Source organism: Nyctereutes procyonoides, unplaced genomic scaffold, assembly GCF_905146905.1.
Source record: "Nyctereutes procyonoides isolate TBG_1078 unplaced genomic scaffold, NYPRO_anot_genome, whole genome shotgun sequence".
Lineage (NCBI taxonomy): Eukaryota > Metazoa > Chordata > Mammalia > Carnivora > Canidae > Nyctereutes > Nyctereutes procyonoides.
The window spans coordinates 7,377,129-7,400,228 of NW_026575031.1; the positions used below are offsets into that span (position 1 = coordinate 7,377,129).

The following is a 23,100-nucleotide window of genomic DNA, read 5'->3' on the forward strand; positions in this document are numbered from 1 at the left end:
TCTTCATCAAAATTAAAAATTGTGTTACATGGGGCACCTGGGTGCTTCAGTCAATTGGGCATCTGATTCTTGATTTTGTGATCTCAGGGTTGCGAGATCGAGCCCCATGTTCGGCTTCCACTGCATAAGATTCTTTATTCTTTCTCTCCCCTGCTTACTCACTCTTTCCAGAAAAAATAATCAAAACACTTCTGTGCTACAAATGGTATCATCAAGAAAGTGAAAAGACAACCCACAGAATTGGAGGAAGCATTTGCAAATCATACATTTTATAAAGGACTTGTATCCAAAATATATAAAGAACTTTTTCAACTCAATAATAAAAAGACAACCCAACTTAAAAAATAGTCAAAGGGGGCACTTGGGTGGCTCAGTTGGCTGAGCATCTGCCTTTGGCTCAGGTTATGACCCCAGAGTCCTGGGGGTCAAGCCCCACACTGGGTTCCTTGCTCCTTGGGGAGCCTGGTTCTCCCTCTCCCTCTCCCTCTGCCTGCCACCCCTCCCCTGGCTTGTGTGCATTCTCTCTCTGTCAAAAAAAAAAAATCTTAAAATAGTCAGAAGGATCTGAATAAACATTTCTCTGAAGAACATATACAAATGGCCAGTAATTATAGGAAAACGTGTTTAGCGTCATTAGTCATTAAGGAAATGCAAGGTAAAACTACAGTGCGGGGCAGCTGGGTGGCTCAGATCATTGAACAACTTACTCTTGGTTTTGGCTCAAGTCATGACCTCAGGCTTGATCACCAAGTCAGGCTCCATACTCAGCAGGGAGTCTGCTTAAGATTCTCTCTTGGTCCCTCTCCCTCTGTCCCTCCCTTTGGACAGGTGTGCTCTTTTTTTCTGTCTCTCTCTCTCTCTAAAATAAATGAATCTTTTAAAATAATAATAAATAAATAAAACCACAACGAATTACTACTTCACACTGACTACAATGGCCACAATCAAAAAGACAGAAAATAGGGGATCCCTGGGTGGCGCAGTGGTTTGGCGCCTGCCTTTGGCCCAGGGCGCGATCCTGGAGACCCGGGATCGAATCCCACGTCAGGCTCCCGGTGCATGGAGCCTGCTTCTCCCTCTGCCTGTGTCTCTGCCCCTCTCTCTCTCTGTGACTATAATAAATTAAAAAAAAAAAAAAAAAAGACAGAAAATAGGGACGCCTAGGTGACTGACTCAGTAGTTAAGCACATCTGCCTTTGGCTCAGGTACTCGACTCCAGGATTGAGTACCACATAGGGCTCCCTGCATGGAGCCTGCTTCTCCCTCTGCCTATGTCTCTGCCTCTCTCTTTCTGTGTCTCTCATGAATAAATAAAGAAAAATCTTAAAAAAAAAAAAAAAAGAAAGTGTTGGCAAGGATATCAAGAAATTAGGACTTTCATACATTACTGGTGGGAATGGCACACCCACTTTGGAAAACAGTTTGGCATTTCCTCAGAAGGTTAAACATAGAGCTATTATATGATTCAGCAGTTCTACTTCTAAGTATATTCCCAAGAGAATTGAATATATACATCCACACAAAAGTTGTACATGAGTACTGGTCATAATAGCCAATAGGTGAACTGACTACTAGTTACTTGGGGCTGGGATGGGGGTAGAAGAGAATGAAGAGTGACACCTAATGAGTACCAGGTTTTTTAATAGGGGATGAAAATGCTCTAAATTAGGTTGTGATTGATAGTTGCACAACCCTGTGAAAATACTTCAAAAATTTTTTTAAAAAAGGAAAATACTTCAAAAATTATTTAATTGTATACTTAAATGGATGAATTATATGGTATGTGAATTAACTCTCAAATAAGGCTGTTTAGAAAAAAATCAATTCCAGGAGTATTGTATATCTTTTTTTTTTTTTTTTTTTTTTTTTTTTTTAGTATTGTATATCTAAATGTGAAGTGTAGGGGAGCCTGGATGGCTCAGTTGGTTAAGCATCTGACTTCAGCTCAGGCCATGATCTCAGGTCCAAGGATCAAGCCCTTTGTCAGGCTCCCCACTTAGTGGGGAATCTGCTTGTCCCTCTTCCTCTGCTCGTCTCACTGCTTGTGTGAGCATTCTCTCTTTCTCTCTCTCTCTCTCTCTCAAATAAATAAATAAAATATTTAAAAAAATAATAGATGTGAAGTGTAAATCAAAGATGGAAATGGAAATATGGGACACATCTTTTGGGTCCCCAACCTCATTATTCTTTTTTTTTTTTTTTTTAAGATTTTATTTTTTTGTTCATGAGAGACACAGAGAAGGAGAGAGGCAGATACCTAGGCAGAGGAGAAGCAGGCTCCATGCAGGGAACCCAATGTGGGACTCGATCCCAGGACCCCAGGATCACGCCCCAAGCCAAAGGCAGATGCCCAACCACTAGGCCACCCAAGCGTCCCCCAACATCATTATTCTTATCACCATAGTTGCCCCTTCTCACCAGAATTTTCTTGCTTCAGCTCTATATGGGGAGTGGAAAGCTGCCTAGATGTGGATCCAGAGTCTGCATCCTTAGGAAAAGCAGAAAAAGTACCAGGGGACTAGGGAGAAACAGAAGGGATAGATAGGAACAGAGAGTTGCTGAGAGGGTTGAAGAAGGAGAGAATACCTCAGGAGTTAACACTTAAGGGTCTAAATCTTTTTCTTTGCCCTCAGGCCTTGCAGAGATCAGGAGGGTCAGTGTTAGGGAAATAGATCTGGGAACAAACCCATCTAGATAGTTTATGCTATCTTAGGAAAGAAATTTAAAGATCCTAAAGTAGGGAAAGACCAAAGATAGATTATATATGGATCATGGAAAATGAAGTTCACAGCTATGGGCATCTGATACAGGACTTGGATAACTGCGAGTCTCTTAGGGTGGAACTGGGGAGAATATTCTTTTTATTCTTTTTTTTTTTTTTTTTTTTTAATTTTTTTTTTTTAATTTTTTTTTTTTAATTTATTTATGATAGGCACACAGTGAGAGAGAGAGGCAGAGACACAGGCAGAGGGAGAAGCAGGCTCCATGCACCGGGAGCCCGACGTGGGATTCGATCCCGGATCTCCAGGATCGTGCCCCGGGCCAAAGGCAGGCGCTAAACCGCTGCGCCACCCAGGGATCCCTTTTTTTTTTTTTTTAAGTAAGCTCTATACCCAGTGTTGGGCTTGAACTCAACAACCCCTGAGATCAAGAGTCATATGTTAAAAACTCTCATGTTTTACCAAGCCAGCTAGGTACCCCTGGGGAAAGTATTCTTGAGGCAAGTGGAGAAGTATGTACTACCCCTTACAGATGCATATACAGCACCCATATGTATTTGCAGTTATAGGAGCTCAGCAGGCATCACAAGCAAAAGGTGTTATTGCGGTACCCCAAGACCGTCAACATGCCCATGGAGTGCCTTGGGCAGAAGTACTATAATTTACACTCTTACCCTTCTCAATCAGGTCAAAGAAATATTTATTGCAGGTACCCCTGCCAGGCCTGAAATACCCAAGAACTGATTGTGCATAAATTGGGTACTTAATCAAAATAGATATGTGAAGAGAGGAAGATTGCTTGTGTACATCGCCCTGGGCTCAAGGTTTAGCAAATTAACCTAGCTATTCCATACAGTATAGGCGGATGCAGCCAGTATGTACCCATAGTATGTAAGCCTGATACTCATTGACACTTGCTGTCCTGATGAACCTCTGGGAGCATGGCCCTGTGTTTCACTGGTGGTTATGAAGGTCTGAGAGGGAACCTACTCTTTTTCAACTCAAACATCATCAACTTTTGTTTTATCTCTACATTTCCCTACTCCTCACCCCGGTTATTTTGAAGCAAATCCCAAGCATCATCAATTTATCTGCATTTCAGTATGTATCCCTATAAAAAGATGAAGATTGACTTTAAAAACATATCCAGATATAACAGTCATACCTTAAAATGACTATTCAGGGCAGCCCGGGTAGCTCGGAGGTTTGGTGCTGCCTTCAGCCTAGGGCCTGGTCCTAGAGCCCCAGGATCGAGTCCCACGTCAAGCTCCTGGCAGGGAGCCTGCTTCTCCCTCTGCCTGTTCTCTGCCTCTCTTTCTCTCTCTTTCTCTCTCTGTGTCTCTCATGAATAAATAAATAAAATCTTCTTTTTAAAAAAAAATGACTAGTCAGTATTTATATTTCCCAGATTGTCTTTCCTTTTTTTTTTTTTTTTTTTTCCAGAGAGAAAGAGAGCATGAGCAAGGGTAGGAGACAAGGGGAGAGAGTCTTAAGCAGGCTCCAGATGAAACCCATGTGGGCCCCATCTCATGACCCTGAGTTCAAGACCTGAGCTGAAACCAGAAGTCTGAGGCTTAACTGACTGTGCCATCCAGGCACCCCAGAGAAGAAAGAGAATCTAAAGGCACCACTGCCAGTGTGGAGTTGACTCAGGCCTCGATCTTACAACCCTTGAGATCATGACCTGAGCTGAAATCAAGAGTTGGACACTCAATTTATTGAGCTATCCAAGTCTCCTCCCTGATTGTCTTAAGCATTATTTTCCCATTTACTACATTAAGACCCAAATGAGGTCAATATATTCTAATTGATTGCTATCTCTTAGTCATCTTCTAAATTGTAAAGTCCCCTTCCATCTCTCTCTCCTTTTTTTTCTTTTTAATGAAGAAACCAGGTTTTTCTGTAGAATTTACCAAAATATGCATTTTGTCAATTGTGCACACCCAGATTTTATTTTATGTTATGTTATTTTATTATTTATTTTAAAGATTTTACTTATTTATTCATGAGAGAAACAGAGAGAGAGAGAGAGGCAGAGACACAGGCAGAGGGAGAAGCAGGCTCCATGCAGGGAGCCCGATGTGGGACTTGATCCTGGGACTCCAGGATCATACCCTGGGCTGAAGGCAGGCGCTAAACTGCTGAGCCACCCAGGGATCCCCCCAGATTTTATTTTAACCTGTTCTCTGTCTTTTATACTTTTTATTGATTGGCATAGGCTTTATCAGATTCAGAAGTTGTTTTTTAAGTCATGCTTCCATCAGGAAATAATGTCTGGTGATGATGCACAGATAGTCATTGATGATTATTACCTAGATCTAGTATTCACTAGGAGTTGTAAAGTAGTAATTGTAAACTATTCATTTATTTTTCATTTATTGTCCAAATACTTCTATAAAAAGAAATATTTCTTTGCCAACCATTTGGCTCCTGTATGAAGGCATTTAGCCATTTTCCCTAGGAGGCTTGATGTCTTTGAGTGAAAAAACCATGTTTTAAAAGCACAATATAGGGACGTCTGAGTGGCTCAGCAGTTGAGCACTTGTCTTTGGCTCAGGGCATGATCCCAGAGTCCTGAGATCAAGTCCCACATTGGGCTACCTGCATGGAGCCTGCTTCTCCCTCTGCCTGTGTCTCTGCCTCTCTCTCTCTCTGTCTCTCTCATGCATAAATAAATAAAATCTTTAAAAAAAAAAAAAGCACAATATGGGACTCCTGGGTGGCTCAGCAGTTGAGCGTCTGCCTTCAATTCAGGACGTGATCCTAGGGTCCTGGGATGGAGTCCCACATCAGGGTCCCCACAGCAAGCCTGCTTCTTTCTCTGCCTATGTCCCTGCCTCCCTCTGTGTCTCTCATGAATAAATAAATAAAGTCTTTAAAAAAATAAATAAAAAGCACAATCTGAGTTCTAATGTTTCCATTTCTTTTTGAATCAGTACATAAGCTTTGATTTTTACTTACAAATCTAGCCTTTAAAATGCCTTTAAGAAAGAGAGTCAACTTCAGTTATAATTGTTTTTATCACTTTTATATACTTTATTAGCACATCTGCTAGCTGTGTTAGGGATAGAGGAAAGACAGTTACTGGGGCAGTCTGGGTGGCTCAGCAGCTTAGCATCTGCCTTCGGCCCAGGGCATGATCCTGGAGACCCAAGATCGAGTCCCGCGTCAGGCTCCTACATGGAGGCTGCTCCTCCTTCTGCCTGTGTCTCTGCCTCTCTCTCTCTCTCTCTCTCTCTCTCTCTCTCAAGAAAAAATAAATAAAATCTTAAAAAAAAAACTTCAGTTACTTCCTTTTAATCTATTAAATAAAAGAGTGAGAAGAAGCTAACATTTATTAGATTTATCAGGCCTGGACTTGGTAACCTAAAAAAAAATTTACCCTTAAAAGACTGGTCAATATTGTGCCCAATTTATAGATGAGACCAGATCTTGGAGTCGTAAAATGACTTATTCTGTACCATACTGGCTATGAATAATGGGCAGTTGTGCGATTTTTGTTTGGTTTTTATATGTAATGTGATATAAGGAGCTGATTTGGCTTTTTCAGTACTGTATAAAGGATATCAAAAAGTCATTGGATTTTGGGCATCTGGCTGATCCAGTGAGAAGAGCATGTGACTTGGTCTTGGGGTTGTGAGTTTGAGCCCCATATTGAGTGTAGAGATTACTTAAAATCTTTAAAAAAAGGGGCACCTAGGTGGGGCTCAGAGATTGAGCATCTGCCTTTGGCTCAGGTTGTGATCCCGGAGTCCTGGGATCAAGTCCCACATCAGGCTCCCCACGAGGAACCTGCTTCTCCCTCTGCCTGTGTCTCTGCCTCTCTCTGGTTCTCTCATGAATAAATAAATAAAATATTTTTTAATTGTAAAAAAAGTCATTGGATTAGAGGTATAAAATGTTTTTTTAAAATAACCAAATTTAAAATTAATTAATCAATTAATTAAATTAAAATAAAATAACCAAATTTTTTGAGCACCCCGGGTGGCTCAGGGGTTTAGCACCACCTTCAGCCCAGGGCCTGATCCTGGAGACCCAGGATTGAGTCCCACGTCAGGCTCCCTGCATGGAGCCTGCTTCTCCCTCTGCCTGTGTCTCTGCCTCTCTCTCTCTCTCTTTCTCTCTCTCTCTCTCTGTGTCTCTCATGAATAAATAAAATCTTTTTAAAATAAAATAAATAACCAAATTTTTACTGCCTTATTTTACATATGTCAGAAAAGTTTGAATTCAAACTGGGATAGAAGTAAGGATCAGCTAGAGAATGGAAATAGAAAAGAATTATCTTAGGAAACTGACATCTTTCTTTCTTTTAATGAAAGGGTTCCTGGTAAGTTTGAACTTTTAGGTATCGATTTTCTGAAAACAACACATAACCATTTTCAAACTACTGTTCAATCACATCTGAGTGGAACATCCACTACACATCTGTGGGAAATAGACTTTGATGTCAGACATTTGTATTCACATTCCAACTAGTAGCTTACCAATGTATCATTTTCATAGAATAATCACATTTTTCTTTGTAGAACTATAAAATAAGCACTTTGAAATTTGAAACCGCTCTTAAACATGGTTTTATCTTCAAACTACCAGTTTTGAGGAACTGATTTTCTTTTTCTTCCAGTTTACTATAAACACACCACCTACTCTGGAAGACCTGATGTTAAGTCAGTATGTTTACCGACCCAAGATACAGATTTATAGAGAAGATTGTGAAGCTCTTTGCCAAAAGATTGAAGAGTACGAAAGTATTTTTGCGTGTGCTTTGTTGGGTGGATGTATAATCTTTGTGGTAAAGTTTTAATTAGAAAAACACTGGCATAGGAAAAAGTTCATGGCATTAGTTGGCAGTGTGATACGGTATATGGAAAAAATCAGTTTTGTAGGCAAAAAGATTGAAGTGCAATCCTGGCAACAGCACTAGCTGTGTAACTATATAAATCATTTAACTTTCATTTCAACATCGATAAATAAGGCATAATAATCCTACTCAGCAGGTAGAAATGAGCAGTAGAGATAGTGTGTGTAAAACATTTTCATGCCGCTCATAGCAAAAATATCTCCCCAGTAAATGGTTATAAGGGTATGATACCATAAATTGATCACAAAAGAACATCTTCAAAAGAAGATGATACCCTCTAGAAATTTAATATAGTGCCTGAAATCAAGATTGCCTTTAGGTTTATAATTTTATCACATTTGCCCTTGATTTGGATGTATGATAGAACATGGTATTATTCAGACTATATTGCTCAGTGCTTTGGTGTATGTAGATGCTGCGTACTAATTTACAGATGAGGTATATCTAAACTTCCTCAGATAATTAGACTTGCAACCCAAAATATATTTATATCATACTTACTTAGAACTATCCCACTAAATTTGTACCAATCTAACAAACAGAAAAGAAATAAAATGATTTTTAAAGAACTATGTAGTTTTAAAACTAAAAACTTAAGATGCTGTTAAATTATAATACTACAGATTCGTCTGATTCTGGTTTTTCATTCAACTGTATATTGACGCCTACTATGTGCCAGGTACTATGTGCCAGTACTAAGTACTATGTACTGGGGCTCATCAATGAACAAGACAGAAAAGTTTCTTTATTTTCATGTTTAAAAGAGTTGAGTGTCTCAAAATTTGTCTTAGAATGTTTTATTTTGAATAATGTAGGATCTTACATGCAATGCAGTCTGTTTAGATGTGCTCTACTGTTTGATTTTACACTTAGACGTTTCTGTATTTAGTATCTTCTAACCCTGATAGAAATTTCTTTTTTTTTAATTTCTTAATAAAAAGAAACTAATATATAATTTGCTACTTTTATAAATGCTTTTGTGTAAAGGTGAGATAAGACTGAATAGGGAACTTTTACTTAAAATAGCAGTTACAAATTCAAAATCACTATGCATGCATTGATAGGCCTTAAGGATTCTTTAATAGCAACATGTTTTCATATTGGAACAAGTTGATTAAGATTGTGAGCGAAGTTTTTTTGATGCATAAAATTCTTAAACTGTACTACAAGTATTGAAATAATCAGGCTGATCACTGTTCTTGAATGAATTCCCCTTTTTTAATATACAAAAGAACTAGGAAGAATTAAATTAAGTATTCCTGTAAATCTCTGTTGGTTCATCCAAGCTGACTTCTGAACCCTGTGCTAATTATTAACTTTTCTATATTTTAGATTAAAGCTTTCTGCATTGAACCAGGATAAATTGTTGACTGACATAAATAGGAACCTGTGGGAAAAAATGAGACACTGCTCTGATGAAGAGGTATTTTTAGTTCATTTTCTGAATGGGAATCAGTATAGACATTTGAACCTGTTTATTGTGAAATAAGTAATTGTTACTTGATAATTAGTGACGAGTTCTTTAACTTCTCAAGTATAGTATGTTACAAAGAATTTTATTTAATTATATGGGAGTGACTTAAAATATATAATCTTTCAAACCTGAAATGATCAATTTAATATATGAAATATATTTGAAGTTTATTTAGAATTTCCTCCTACTTGTTTACTTTTCACTAAGATTTAAATGGGGAAAATATTTACTTTAATCGGTTAAATAATTAGCAACTCATTTTATATGTGCTCTAATATATTTAAAAAGTTTTATTATCTAAGAGCTTGTCGTTTTCTAGTTTACAATATGAATGAATGAATTAAAAGCAAGAATTAAAGTTGAGATCTTTGGTTCTGTTCTTAAACTACTAAATGTAATTAAATTTGCAAATGAGAAGTGCCCGGCTTTAGGAATCAGTCTACCATGGGCAAAACTTAGCACAGAGCAGCTGAACCAGCCTTCCTTGACCATTTGCTTTTCCTAACTCATTTGTTTTAGTATGCTCTAACCTTTGATTTTCCCTTGCAGCTGAAGGTCTTTGGAATTTACCTGAACAAAATAAAATCACATTTTACCAAGATGACTAAAGTTTTTACTCACCAAGGAAAAGTGGCTCTCTATACCAAGCTGGTACAGTCAGCTCAGGTAATTTGAGACAGTGAAAAGCACAAAAAGAAAGATCTATTAAAATTACTTTATAGTGGTTGTAGAATATGAAGAGTGCTTCCTAGGGAACATGGTTCACAAAGATGTGGGGTTCTATTTATTAAAAGTAGGAAATCTCGGGGCAGCCCGGGTGGCTCAGTGGTTTAGCTGATGTTGGGTGTAGAGATTACTTAAAACCAAATCTTTAAAAAAATAGAATTTTCGAGATGCCTGGGTGGCTCAGTGTTTAAGCATCTGCCTTCAGCTCAGGGGTGATCCTAGAGTCTTGGGATCGAGTCCCACATCGGGCTCCCTGCATGAAGCCTGCTTCTCCCTCTGCCTATGTCTCTGCCTCTTTCTCTGTGTCTCTCATGAATAAATAAATAAAATATATTTTTTTAAATTTTTATTTATTTATGATAGAGAGAGAGAGAGAGAGAGAGAGAGAGAGGCAGAGACACAGGCAGGGAGAAGAGAAGCAGGCTCCATGCACCGGGAGCCCGACGTGGGATTCGATCCCGGGTCTCCAGGATCGCGCCTTGGGCCAAAGGCAGGCGCCAAACCGCTGCGCCACCCAGGGATCCCTAAATAAATAAAATCTTAAGGAAAAAAATAGAATTTTGTTTTCAGTAATATGTTTAACATCTTATATTACATGGAAATATTGGAATAAAAGAAAGTACAAAATATAAGTTTATGTTATGTATGCTTTTTAAAAACATTTTAAGCCCAGAGTTGAAGCTTTGACCTTCTTTTTAAGGTTTGTGAATTCATGATATAGCAATATGTCAGCAAGTTTAACCGTTTATAAATGTTAAAATATTTGTTTAGAAGTTTGTTTTAGAGGTTTAACTTGACAATATAATATTGTGTGTTTAGAATGAGAGGAAGAAACTTCAGATAAGGATAGATGAGATGGACAACATACTTAAGAAGATTGAGAACTGTCTCGCTGAAGTTGAAATAGGTAAAGTATTTTGAATACTTTTCCAAAAAGATAATTTAAATTTATCTAAATACTTCCCTACAGTACAGATTGCTAGTATCACTTATGTTGAAGCCTGGTATTAGCAACTTGAGACATTAAATTAGAGCAAAATAAAACTCTTTTCCTGTGGTCATCCATAGCATAATCAACAAGAGATGCCCAAGATAATAAATAAATCTCTTTAGAAAGCTCTTCATAGGGGCGGCCCGGGTGGCTCAGTGGTTTAGCCCTGCCTTCAGCCCAGGGTGTGATCTTGGAGTCCCAGGATCAAGCCCCACAGTCAGGCTCCCTGCATGGAGCCTGCTTCTCCCTCTGCCTATGTCTCTGCCTCTCTCTTTCTCATGAATAAATAAATAAAAATTTAAAAAAAAAAAGCTCTTCATATCTTTAAAAAGGGGGGGTAGGGATCCCTGGGTGGCGCAGCGGTTTGGCGCCTGCCTTTGGCCCAGGGCGCGATCCTGGAGACCCGGGATCGAGTCCCACGTCGGGCTCCCGGTGCACAGAGCCTGCTTCTCCCTCTGCCTGTGTCTCTGCCTCTCTCTCTCTCTCTCTCTGTGTGTGACTATCATAAATAAATTAAAAAAATTAAAAAAATTAAATAAAATAAAAAGGGGGGGGGTGCAGAATCCCTGGGTGGCTCAGCGGTTTGGCGCCTGCCTTTGGCCCAGAGCCTGATCCTGGAGACCCCAGATTGAGTCCCGTATCAGGCTCCCAGCATGGAGCCTGCTTCTCCCTGTGTCTCTGCCTCTCTCTCTCTCTGTGTGTCTTTCATGAATAAATAAATAAAATCTTTAAAAAAAAAGAAAGCTCTTCATAACATAGATCATAATCTTATTTTTTTAAATAGATGAATTTATTTCTTTGAAAATTATCTCTCCTTTCCCTTTGACCTCTCATAGTCCTGAATTGTTAGTATTTTTGTCCTGAAACTGCTTTCTTGAACACAAAATTGCACATAATTATCAAATTTGGAATCTTTTAGTCCTTAGCCATCTTGACCTCTTTCAACATTTGACGCAGATGATTATTTTCTTTCTGAACCTTTCATCTATTTCAACCTCTGTGAGGGACGCCTGGGTGGCTCAGCGGTTGAATGTCTGTTTTCGGCTTAGGGCATGATCCTGGAGGCCTGGGATCAAGTCCCACATGGGGCTCCCTACATGGAGCCTGCTTCTCTCTCTGTCTATGTCTCTGCCTTTCTCTCTCTGTGTTTCTCGTGAATAAATAAATAAAATCTTTTTAAGAATAAATAAAATAAACCTCTGTGATATTGTACTACTATGACCGTATGCTTTTTTCTGGCTATTCCTTTTAGCCTTTCTATTGGTTTCTCTCTAGCCTCCTGTGTAGGCATTAAGATTTTATCATCCACTCATTTCTGTATTCTCTCCCTTAATGCTTTCATCTGCCCTTAACATTTGTTTTTGTATGAATGATTCCCAAATTCATTTAAATTCATCATTTGTTGAACACCTACTACATGCCTGATGCTGTGCTTACCAGCAGAGAAAAAGGTATTATAAACACAGATTTTGACCTTGAGTAGCTTATAATTATTCTGAGTGAGGACATCTTTAGCCTCCTCTCTCTAAGTTCCAGACTTAACATTTCTAGCTTCCTGCTGAACCACTATGCAAAATAAATGTCTTTAAGCACCTTAAACTCTCTGTGAATAAAGTGGAATTTATTGTTTTCTCCCATTTCCAAAATAAAATCTGAAAACTTGCTCTCCCTATGATGTTTCTTACCTCTATGAAAGGCATCACTATTATTATATACTGTAAAAAGCTAAAAACTGTGAGTCTCTCTTACCAAGTCCTGTCATATCTACTACTTCAGCATCTCTTGTATTCTTTCCCATTCCCATTAAGGCTATCAATTCTGACATGCTATTTCAAGTCTTTAATCTTTATACATTCCTAACTTTATTCTGTCTCCTTCCAGTCCAACCTGCACATTGCTGCCAGACTAAGTAATTATGAAAAACAATTTTCATTGTTACTTCCTTGAAAAACCTGTCTTTCTATTTAGAACAAAAGAAAGTCCAAACATCTGAGCCTGACATTTAACATTCTCTACAATCAGTTTTTCCTACGGTCCTTTTTAGATCTTCCTTTCTTACATGATTTAAGTACTTACTGGACTGGTAAGATTAACAAAGAAAAGACAGTAGGTTATATTAAGGGAGGCTTATGTTGATGAAAAAAAAAGTAGACTCAAATTAGGTTTTTGAGGTAAAAATCTAAGCTTGTTTGGATGTGGAAGGGGAAAGAGGTTTTTTTAAGGATGAGGTTTTAAGGTCTCAAAAACAAAATTTTAAAATGTGCATGTATGCATTTGTGTATGGGTATGTGTTCCTGCTTCTTACCCATGGATTGCCTAACAATAACATTGATGTATGCAAATTACATATAAACAATTCACACCTCAGAGTTATCCCTGAGAAGTTGCTATTGGAGATCAAATATTGCCATATCACTTTGCCACTAGAAGCAAGCCTTTGTATGACACTATAATTATACTTTAGTGCTTTATTGGTGAGGAAAGGTGGGGAATGATAAGTGTTTGTGAAATATTGTTAATACTTCATTTGGGTCCATCTTTTTTTCTCATCTCTGGTTATTTTTGACTGAGTTATTCTAATTCATATTGCCTACTTAGAAACTAAGAATTTGGATGAAGAGAAAGACAATCCTATGGAAGAATGGGATTCTGAAATGAGAGCCGCAGAGAAAGGTAACTGAATTAATTAAGGAGATAAATGGGAAATCAACAACCTATTCTTTATTTAGGTGAGATTAAGTGATACAGAATAGAACAGATGATTTTTGTAGCAACATTTTAATGTGTCCATTCTGATATAATTGTTTTTTTTTTATAAATTAATTTTTATTGGTGTTCAATTTACCAACATACAGAATAACACCCAGTGCTCATCCCGTCAAGTGTCCCCCTCCGTGCCCGTCACCCATTCACCCCCACCCCCCGCCCTCCTCCCCTTCCACCACCCCTAGTTCATTTCCCAGAGTTAGAAGTCTTTATGTTCTGTGTCCCTTTCTGATGATATAATTGTTTTTTTGTTTTTGTTTTCCCAAAGAACTAGAACAGCTGAAAACTGAAGAAGATGAGCTCCAAAGGTCAGCCTTCAGAAAATAAGCTAAACTTTACAAGGCTTCCTGCCTCCAAAAACTGAGGCGATTCGGCACATGAGTATTGACTTAAGACTGACTCAGGATTTCTGCTCCATCTTGAACTTGACCCATCGTAGTTGACAAAATTTTCTAAGCACTTACTATTTACAAAGCATTAATCCAAGATAGTATTTCTCAAGCTTGAATAGTAGAATCCTTTTGAAGAAAATAAACCTAGCATTAAGCTGTTTCTATATTGTACTTTTATATTCTACTAACTATAAAATGAAGTATAGTTTTCTTACTGTCATGGATCTTATTAAACTATAAGACTAAAAGGAATTGGGCATCTGCATGGCTTAGCGGTTGAGCATCTGCCTTTGGTTCAGGCAGTGATCCCAGGGTCCTGGGATTGAGTCCTTCTTTGGGCTCCCCTTAGCGAGCCTGCTTCTCCCTCTGCATATGTTTTTGCCTCTCTCTCTCAGTCTCTCATGAATGAATAAATAAAATCTTTAAAAAAAAAAAAGACTAAAAGGAATCAAATACAAATAATGACAAACCCATAAAATTCCAACTGACATTAATTTGACAGGTGATAATGTTTAGCTAAAGTTAAATTGACTAAAAAGGTATAAGTTCTGTTTAGCTCTAATAAACTAAACAAAACCAAACATTGGCAGCAAAATTATGGCATGTCTCAGTTTTAAGGTGGGCATTCTTATGATCTACATTATGTTTATATTTTATCACCAAAATAAAAGGTAAATTTTAATAATCTTAAAGAATATACAAATCCTCAAGGACACCTTCATGGATCCTAATTTTGAGACCATTGATTTAAGCCTTTCCTAACTAGACCCACATTTCTGATTAATGCTTATCCGAGAGAGAGAGAGAGAGAGAGAGAGAAAGAGAGAGAGAGAGAGAAAAGAAAGAAAGAAAGAAAGACCCTAAGAAAATAAAAATGGATGCCATTCACTTCAGTGGGGAACTATCTAGCATGTGACTTCTTGTTATAAACATTTTATTTTAATGGAGTCCAAATTCTCTGACAACAGCATTATCTCTATATGACTACCTACTTTGATTTGCAGAAATCTCTTAGAACTGGAAGTACAGAAAGAGCAGACCCTTGCTCAAATAGACTTTGTACAAAAACAAACAGATAGAACTGAAGAGCTAATGGATCAGTTGAGGTAAGGAAAAGCAGGTATCATTAGTTTGTTTTATCCCATTACCACAGTTGACATGTGTTTGTAATTTGTTATCGCTGTTTTAACCTATAGTATAATAAATTCTCAAAGAGTCAATGTACCATCAAGCAGAAGGTATACAAGGTGGGAAAGCTACGAAATTATAATTTTAAAAATACTTAACACTTTATATTGCCTAAACTTGGATTTTCTTTGATAGACAATTCAAAATTGAGTCAATTCTTTGAAAAATATGTTTGTACATTCACAGTATTTGAATCAAAATATTGATTGTCCCCCAAGCCAGTAGAGAAACTTCAGCCGCTGTTTCCGGTATGTTTGCCTGCTATCAGAAGTTAACTCTCCTCTTTTACCTCAGAAAAAAAATTTTTGTCTTGTTTATTTCTCCCCAGCTTGTCTGAGTGGGAAGCCATTGAGTGGAGTGATGATCAAGCTGTATTCACCTTTCTTTATGACACAATAGAACTTACTATCACCTTTGGAGAGACAGTAGGTGAGTAGCAAAAAAAGAGAATTCCTTTGCAGAAAAATGTATGACTAAACTCACTAAAGAATGCAATCTTTATTATAATACAATAACTATTGACATAACAAAAGCACTGCTGAAAATCTTAGAAGAGGCATTCACTTTAATTTGTGATAATATAATTTTATTAGATAAAGAATAAAAAATTCAACTAATGAAAGTTGACCTTTGTTGAATTACATTAAGATGATAGAAATTTTATATGTCCTGGGATGCCTGGGTGGCTTAGCAGTTGAGCGCCTGCCTTTGACTCAGGGCGTGATCCCGGAGTCCCAGGATCAAGTCCCACATTGGGCTTCCTGCATGAAGCCTGCTTCTTCCTCTACCTATGTCTCTGCCTCTCTATGTGTGTGTCTCTCATGAATAAATGAATAAAATCTTTAAAAAAAGAAAAAAGAAAAATTTTATATATCCAAATAATGGATCAACATGCTATTTGCCTCTATTTATTCTGAGTTCCTTTATTCCATCTGTGTTTTGTGGTAGAGGATTTACTCTAATGATTGGTGACATTTAACTTTCTTTTGGTACCTAAGTTAACCTAAAAAGTTAGTTGGAAGTTCTGTATGTATTGATAGGCTTATCAAAGTAGGTAGAATCATTGTATGATGACAGAGTCCTAGCTGTTTTGTTGAGAATCTCCTGGTAGTATCTTCAGGTCTTTTCTCTGAAAAAATTTCAGCATGGCCAAGCAAACTTCACAGTCTCCCAACCTCCACACATGATCCTCCTTAAAAGTTCCTTTTCTTTTTAAATCTTTTTTTTTTTTTTAAGATTTTGTTTATTCATAGAGACACAGGAAGAGAGAGAGAGAGAGAGAGAGGCAGAGACACAGAGGGAGAGGCTCCATGCAGGAAGCCTGACCTGGGACTTGATCCTGGATCTCCAGGATCACACCCCAGGCTGCAGGCGGCACTAAACCACTGGGGCGCTTGGGTGGCTCAGTTGGTTGAGTATTCAACTCGTGGTTTTGGCTCAGGTCATGATCTTGGGGTCATGAGATTGAGCCCTGCATCAGTCTCTGTGCTCAGCATGGAGTCTGCTTGTACCTCTCCCTCTGCTACTCCTCCTGTTTCAGATCTCTCTCTCAAATAAATAAATGGAAAAAATCTTAAAAAAAAAGAAAAAATAAGGGGATCTCTGGGTGGCTCAGCGGTTTAGCGCCTGCCTTTGGCCCAGGGTGCAATCCTGGAGTCCCGGGATCGAGTCTCCGTCGGGCTCCCTGCATGGAGCCTGCTTTCTCCCTCTGCCTGTGTCTGTGCCTCTCTCTCTCTATGTCTCTCATGAATAACTAAATAAAACCTTAAAAAGAAAAAAAATAAAAAATAAAACTTAGAAATCACTCTCTACCTCTTTATCCCTTACCAGGCGTATCTAATTATCAATAAGACTTCTTGATTTTAATTTCATGATACTGATCCACATTTCATGGTTTCCTATCAATAGTCATCTCTAATCAAATGACTACAATAACATCCCAGCAGGCCTTTCTGGATCCTTTCCTTTTCCTCTCCACTTCATCTTCCTTCCTGCAGCAATGGTGATTGTTGAAAATCTGATCACGCACCTAATATTCTTAGACTAATTATCAAAACATTTGCTATGGCCTATAACATCCTGCATGAATTGAATGTTTCTTCCTTTTCCTGCCTCATTTTAAACTATTCTCTGCACTTTGGAATGTGGATTTCTTTCATTCCCTTTTTCTTTCTTTTTTTTCTTTTTCTTTTTTTTTCTTTTTCTTTTTTTTTTTTTTTTTTTTGTTAAGTAGGCTCTACACCTAATATGGGGCCTGAACTCATGACCCTGAGATCAAGAGTCACATGTCTCCCAACTGAGCCTGCCAGATCCCCCTCTTTCATTTCCTTAAAAGATCCTGGTCAGGAGGTGCCTGGGTGGCTCAGGTGGTTAAACGTCTGCCTTCAGCTCAGTTCATGATCCCAAAGTCCTGGGATCAAACCCTGCATTGGGTTCCTGCTCCTTGGAGGGGGAGGGTCTGCTTCTCCCTCTCCCTTTGCCTGCCATGTCCCCTGCTTGTGCTTGCTATCTCTCTCTCTCTCTCTCTCTCTCTCTCTCAATAAATAAAATCTTAAAAAAATAAGTTCCTGGTCTTTTCATGCTCAATCATGTTCCATCCTACCTTGGGACCTTCATAATGATTTTTTTTATGCCTAGAACCTTTTTCCCTCATCTTTGTCCATTGGACTGCTATAACAAAAATACCATAAACTGGGGCACCTGAGTGGTTCAGCCAGTTAAGCATCTGGCTTCAGCATAGGTCATGATCTCAGGGTCCTAGGATCGAGCCCTGCATTGGGCTCCCTGCTCAGCAGAGAGTCTGCTTCTCCCTCTTCCTCATCCCCATCCTCTCTGTTTATGCTCTGTCTCTTGCTTTCTCTCTCAAGTAAATAAATAAAATCTTAAAAAAAGAAAAGCCCCAGGGATCCCTGGATGGCTTAGTGGTTTAACTCCAGCCTTCAGCCCAGGGGTATGGTCCTGGAGTCTTGGGATCCAGTCCCGCATCAGGCTCCCTGCATGGAGCCCGCTTCTCCCTCTGCCTGCGTCTCTGCCTCTCTCCCTCTGTGTGTCTCTCATGAATAAATAAATCTTTAAAAAAGAAAAGCCATAAGAATGCTTATTAAACAACTGAAATTTATTTCTTACATTTCCGGAAGCTGGAAGTGCCAAGATCAGGCTGCCAGCATGGTCAGGTGAGAACCTTCTTCCAGGTTGCAGACTTTTCATTGTATACTTACATACTGAAAGGCCAAGCTAGCTGTTTAGGGTCTCTATTATGAGAGCATTAATCTCATTCTTGAGGGCTTTACCCTCATGACCTTAATAAATACCTCCCAAGGGTCCATCTTCTAATACTATCACATTGAGCATGAGGATTTCAATATATAAATTTGATGAGGGACGCATTCAGACCATAGCATCCCTCTTCACTAAAATAGATTTCTGTTAATAATCCTTAAGAGCGGGATCCCTGGCTGGTGCAGCGGTTTGGCGCCTGCCTTTGGCCCAGGGCGCTATCCTGGTGACCCGGGATCGAATCCCACATCGGGCTCCCAGTGCATGGAGCCTGCTTCTCCCTCTGCCTGTGTCTCTGCCTCTCTCTCTCTCTCTGTGACTATCATAAATAAAAAATAAAGAAAAAAAATAATAATCCTTAAGAGCTCAGCTCAGTTATCACTTTTGCACAAAAGTTTTCCCTGACTCTCCTTTTACCAACTCCCTCTACTAATGCCCTCCTATTATATATGTTCTTATTGCTTCCTGCAGTTTTCCTTAATAGCACTTATCACTGATTGTAGTTTTTAGTATGTTTATTAGTGTAATTAATCTGTGTATCTTCTTGAGCTGTAAGCTTTTTGAGAATATAAATTGATCATGTCTGTCTCACAATCAAATCCTAGTGCCTAACAGTAGAAGCATAGAAAATATTCAACAAAATAATAGGAATCTGAATTTAAGAGATAGAAGGTAACTCTAGAGTTTGGAAGAGGAAGCAGCTCTCCTGGCTTCCTTAAGCTCATTACTGTAATGCTAAAAGCATAAATCATTTTCACTGTATTTATAAAAAGATAGGGAGCACCTGGGTGCCTTAGTGGTTGAGCGTTTGCCTTTGGCTCAAGTCATGATCCCAGGGTCTTGGGATCAAGTCCCCCATTGGGCTTCCCTGCAGGGAGCCTGCTTCTCCCTCTGCCTGTATCTCTGCCTCTCTCAGTGTCTGTCATGAATAATATATATATATATATATATATATATGTATATATATATATATATATATATTTCACATGTAGGTGTGAAGAGATCATAGTCATTTTTTTTATATGGTACCTGAGAATAGTTATCTTTGCACAAAAGTTAGGAGTCAATAGAGGAGGCCTTGATATATTTATAATAAATGTACTATACCTTAAATTGCCTTCAAAGACTTGCCAGTAAGTGTAGTTCAATAGTCTCAGCAAGGAGCCTTTAACATACATAAAGAAAAATACCATTCAAGGATACATCTTTAACTGCCAAATAAAATACCCTGCTACCTAGAAAGAATAGGATTCTAAAGTACAGGGTTGTATGTGTCTTAAAATCAGATAATAAAAAGAACTGGGGCACCTGGGTGGCTCAATTGGTTAAGCACCCAGCATGATTTCAGCTCAGATCATGAGATCAAGCCTTATGTTGGGCTTTGTGTTCAGTGTGGCATTTGCTTGTCCCTCTCCCTCTACTCCTCCCCCCATCGCTTGCACTCTGTCTCTCAAATAAATAAAATCATTAAAAAAAAAAAAAACAAGTACTACTTTTATTCTGGTTCTTCCTAGTTGATCTCCTTTTCCTGGACAAGGCTTGTAGGAAGATTGTTGACTTGAATTTTCAATCTCGGTTAGATGGTAAGTCCAAACATTTATCCACTAAAAATTTGTTGAATATTTATAAATTTAATTTTGCTCCTTGAGAACTTTTTCTCATAGGAAATTAAGTATAAACAATAATAATAATTTGTCCTTAAATATGTGTATTAGACATAAAATTGCTTGGATAATGTTCTGAATATTCGGTAGGATTATTGCTAGATTTTAAGCAAAGATTAATAATAGCTATTTCTACAATTGAAAAACTACTATTCTGAGTACTTATACTATATCAGGCTTTTGTATTAATTATATCAACAGTTTGACGTGTTTTTACAAATTAAGGATAACTCAAAAGTAAATGTGTTCAGGATCACTTAGGTTGTAAGGAAAAGCAGGATTTAAACTCAGGTTTAGGTTATATTTAAGCCCATGCTTTTAACCAAGTTCTATTCTGTATATGATAAAGGCTTGGATTTTTATAAGAATATCTATATTCACTATATATATATATGTTGATTTATGTGCTTAAAAATGGAGAATATACTTAGACATCTAAGACATCTAATAGTTGGAAAGTATTCCTAGTTTATATAATATTTCTAGCTTATGTATAAAAACTATTTGAAAGTAAGTAATGCCCTGTTTTGATTTTTTTTTTTTCCTTCCTCAGAGGATAAAGCTCCTCCTTCCTCCCTTTTAGTTCATAAGCTTATTTTCCAGTACATTGAGGAAAAGGAATCCTGGAAGAAAAAATGTACAACACAGCATCAAATACCCAAGGTAAATCTGATTGAAGCATTTTGAAGGAAAGTTATGTTACCTGTCCCAGAAAGCAGAACTGAAAGTGTATATATTTAATACTAGATCCTGAAACTATAAATATATTAAATTATTTAACTTTAGGTAATTCTTTATGAAAGAGCCACTGAAAACTGAAATGTTTTCATAATTTCTTTTTTTCCCCCCAATTTTTCCTAGATGCTTCAAGAAATCTCATTGGTAGTGAGCCATTGTAGACTCCTTGGAGAGGAAATTGAGTTTTTAAAGAGATGGGGACCAAATTATAACCTAATGAACATAGATGTGACTAATACTGAGTAAGTATATTAGTTCCCCAAGGCTGCCATAACAAAGTACTACAGACTCAGGGGCTTAAACAATAGCAATTTACTGTTTCACAGTTCTAGAGGCTAAAAGTCTGAGATTAAGATGTTTGCAGGGTTGGTTCTTTCTGATGGGCTGTGAAAGAGAATCTTATTCCATACCTATGTCATAATGCCTAGTGATTTACTGGCAGTCATTGGCATACCTTGGTTTATAAATATATAATCCCAGTATCTACTTTCATCTTCACATGATTTTTTTCCTGTGTGCATGTTTGTATACAAATGTCCCCTTTTTGTAAGGACACTAATCATTTTGGATTAGGGTACCATCCCACTCCAGTAGGACCTCATCTTAACTAATTAAGTCTGCAATGACCTTACTTCCAAAATAAGGTCACATTCTGACTTACTGGAGGCTAGGGCTTGAATATTTGGATGACAGGGAGGGACATAGTTCAATTCATAAAAGTAGGTAATTACTCAAAAATTATTAAAATGATTTATTTTAATGAGTTTTATGACAGTGAAAATGAACAACCATAATACTACTTTGTTCGAAATGTTTTACCCTCTTTCCATTTGATAAGGACAAGAAATAATGTGCCACCTAAGTTTCATATGAGTACAAAAGGAAAATATATTTGTTTCATTCTGTTTTTGTTTTGTATGTTTAATTAAGGATTTGTCTTTTATAGATTGAGGCTTTTATTCTCCAGCTCTGCAGCATTTGCAAAATTTGAGATAACTTTGCCTCTCTCAGTCCATTTTCCAACTGTTCCATTACGTTTCTCCATTCAAAAGCACCTTGGAAACATTGGGTAAGTAAAGGGCCAGCAAGATAGGGCTCCTAACTACCTTTTTACCTTTGTTATATCATTTGAAAGATCTCTCAAAGTGATCAGAAATAATGGATATACCATTATTGGATATACCAGTAATGGATAATCCATAGTGAGTGCCGAATGATGCTTCCCTCTGACTTCATTTTGAAAAATTTATTCTTTTAAAGTCAGTGGCCTTTATTTCTAGCTCCAGTGGATGCTGGAGACCATTGGTCTCTTCTTTTATACTTGCTCTACTTTTTCAATACTCTTACCTAAAACAAGGAACGAGGAAGGAAAAAAAATGGATATAAACTTAGCCCAGATCATATATAAACAACTTCTAATGCCTTAAAAACAGGATAATCACTTAAATACTTAAAAAGCTGTGCAGTCATAATGCTTTTCTCAGTTAGTCTTTCTAACCAGATATAACAATATTTCATTCCTACTATATATTTTGTGAATTTTTAGACACACTGCTAACAGTTTGTAAGATTGCAGAATTTAGAATGTACCCACCTCAAATCCATGAGCAAACACCAACAGTTTAGATTTTTAGCTAAGTCAGGATACTTCACTGACTTATACTTCACTGTTTATACAGATTTGCTCATAGGTCTTGTTTTTGGAATCTCATTTCCAACTTGGACAGACTTTCTAGAATTGCCTATTTGTGCTTCCTAAGAGGCTGAGAGCCCATACCCAAAAACATGAATTCCACTGAAATGGAGATAAGTAAATTCCCAGAAAAATTAATAAACCTTTTGTTCTTTCCAGCCAAGATGAAATCACTGCAATTCTATCTAAAGTGCCACTGAAGAACAACTACCTAAAGAATGTAGTCAAGCAAATTTACCAAGATCTGCTTCAGGACTGCCATTTCTATCACTAGACCCAATGGACTACAGTTACAACAGCCAAAAACAGTGTACTTCATAACGATATTATGTCAGAGTATCCATTGCTGTTTAATCTTTGTCTTTAGGTCATAGAAAGAAGCTTAGTAAAATTCCTTCTGATGATGTTACAGTTAATGTGTATGGTTAGTTTTTAAATGTCTCTAGTCAGGAATGATGGATGGCCTCAAATAGCATATTATCAACCTGCTCATCTTTTTACAAAAGGTTTAAATAGTAGAACACTTAGGGAAAATTTCTTCTAATTAAAGTTGTGCTCTCTGCTATAGTAAAGCCCTAAGAAGTAACTTAAGAGGTATAAGAAGAGCTGTC

General features: G+C 37.7%; 1 protein-coding gene across 1 annotated transcript in view; it reads left to right on the forward strand.

Annotated features, from left to right (window-relative positions):
- The window catches only part of KNL1 (kinetochore scaffold 1), a 72,021-nt gene extending 49,123 nt beyond the window's left edge, over window positions 1-22,898 (forward strand). Inside the window, exons 14-26 of the mRNA XM_055316813.1 lie at window positions 7,345-7,460; window positions 8,914-9,004; window positions 9,605-9,721; window positions 10,601-10,688; window positions 13,371-13,445; window positions 13,807-13,846; window positions 14,935-15,036; window positions 15,447-15,547; window positions 19,909-19,977; window positions 20,612-20,721; window positions 20,920-21,038; window positions 21,743-21,865; window positions 22,649-22,898. Coding sequence (XP_055172788.1) covers window positions 7,345-7,460; window positions 8,914-9,004; window positions 9,605-9,721; window positions 10,601-10,688; window positions 13,371-13,445; window positions 13,807-13,846; window positions 14,935-15,036; window positions 15,447-15,547; window positions 19,909-19,977; window positions 20,612-20,721; window positions 20,920-21,038; window positions 21,743-21,865; window positions 22,649-22,763 — 1,266 coding nt within the window. The 3' untranslated portion in view covers window positions 22,764-22,898. The remainder of the gene's footprint in view (window positions 1-7,344; window positions 7,461-8,913; window positions 9,005-9,604; window positions 9,722-10,600; window positions 10,689-13,370; window positions 13,446-13,806; window positions 13,847-14,934; window positions 15,037-15,446; window positions 15,548-19,908; window positions 19,978-20,611; window positions 20,722-20,919; window positions 21,039-21,742; window positions 21,866-22,648) is intronic.
- The last annotated feature ends 202 nt before the right edge of the window (window positions 22,899-23,100 follow it).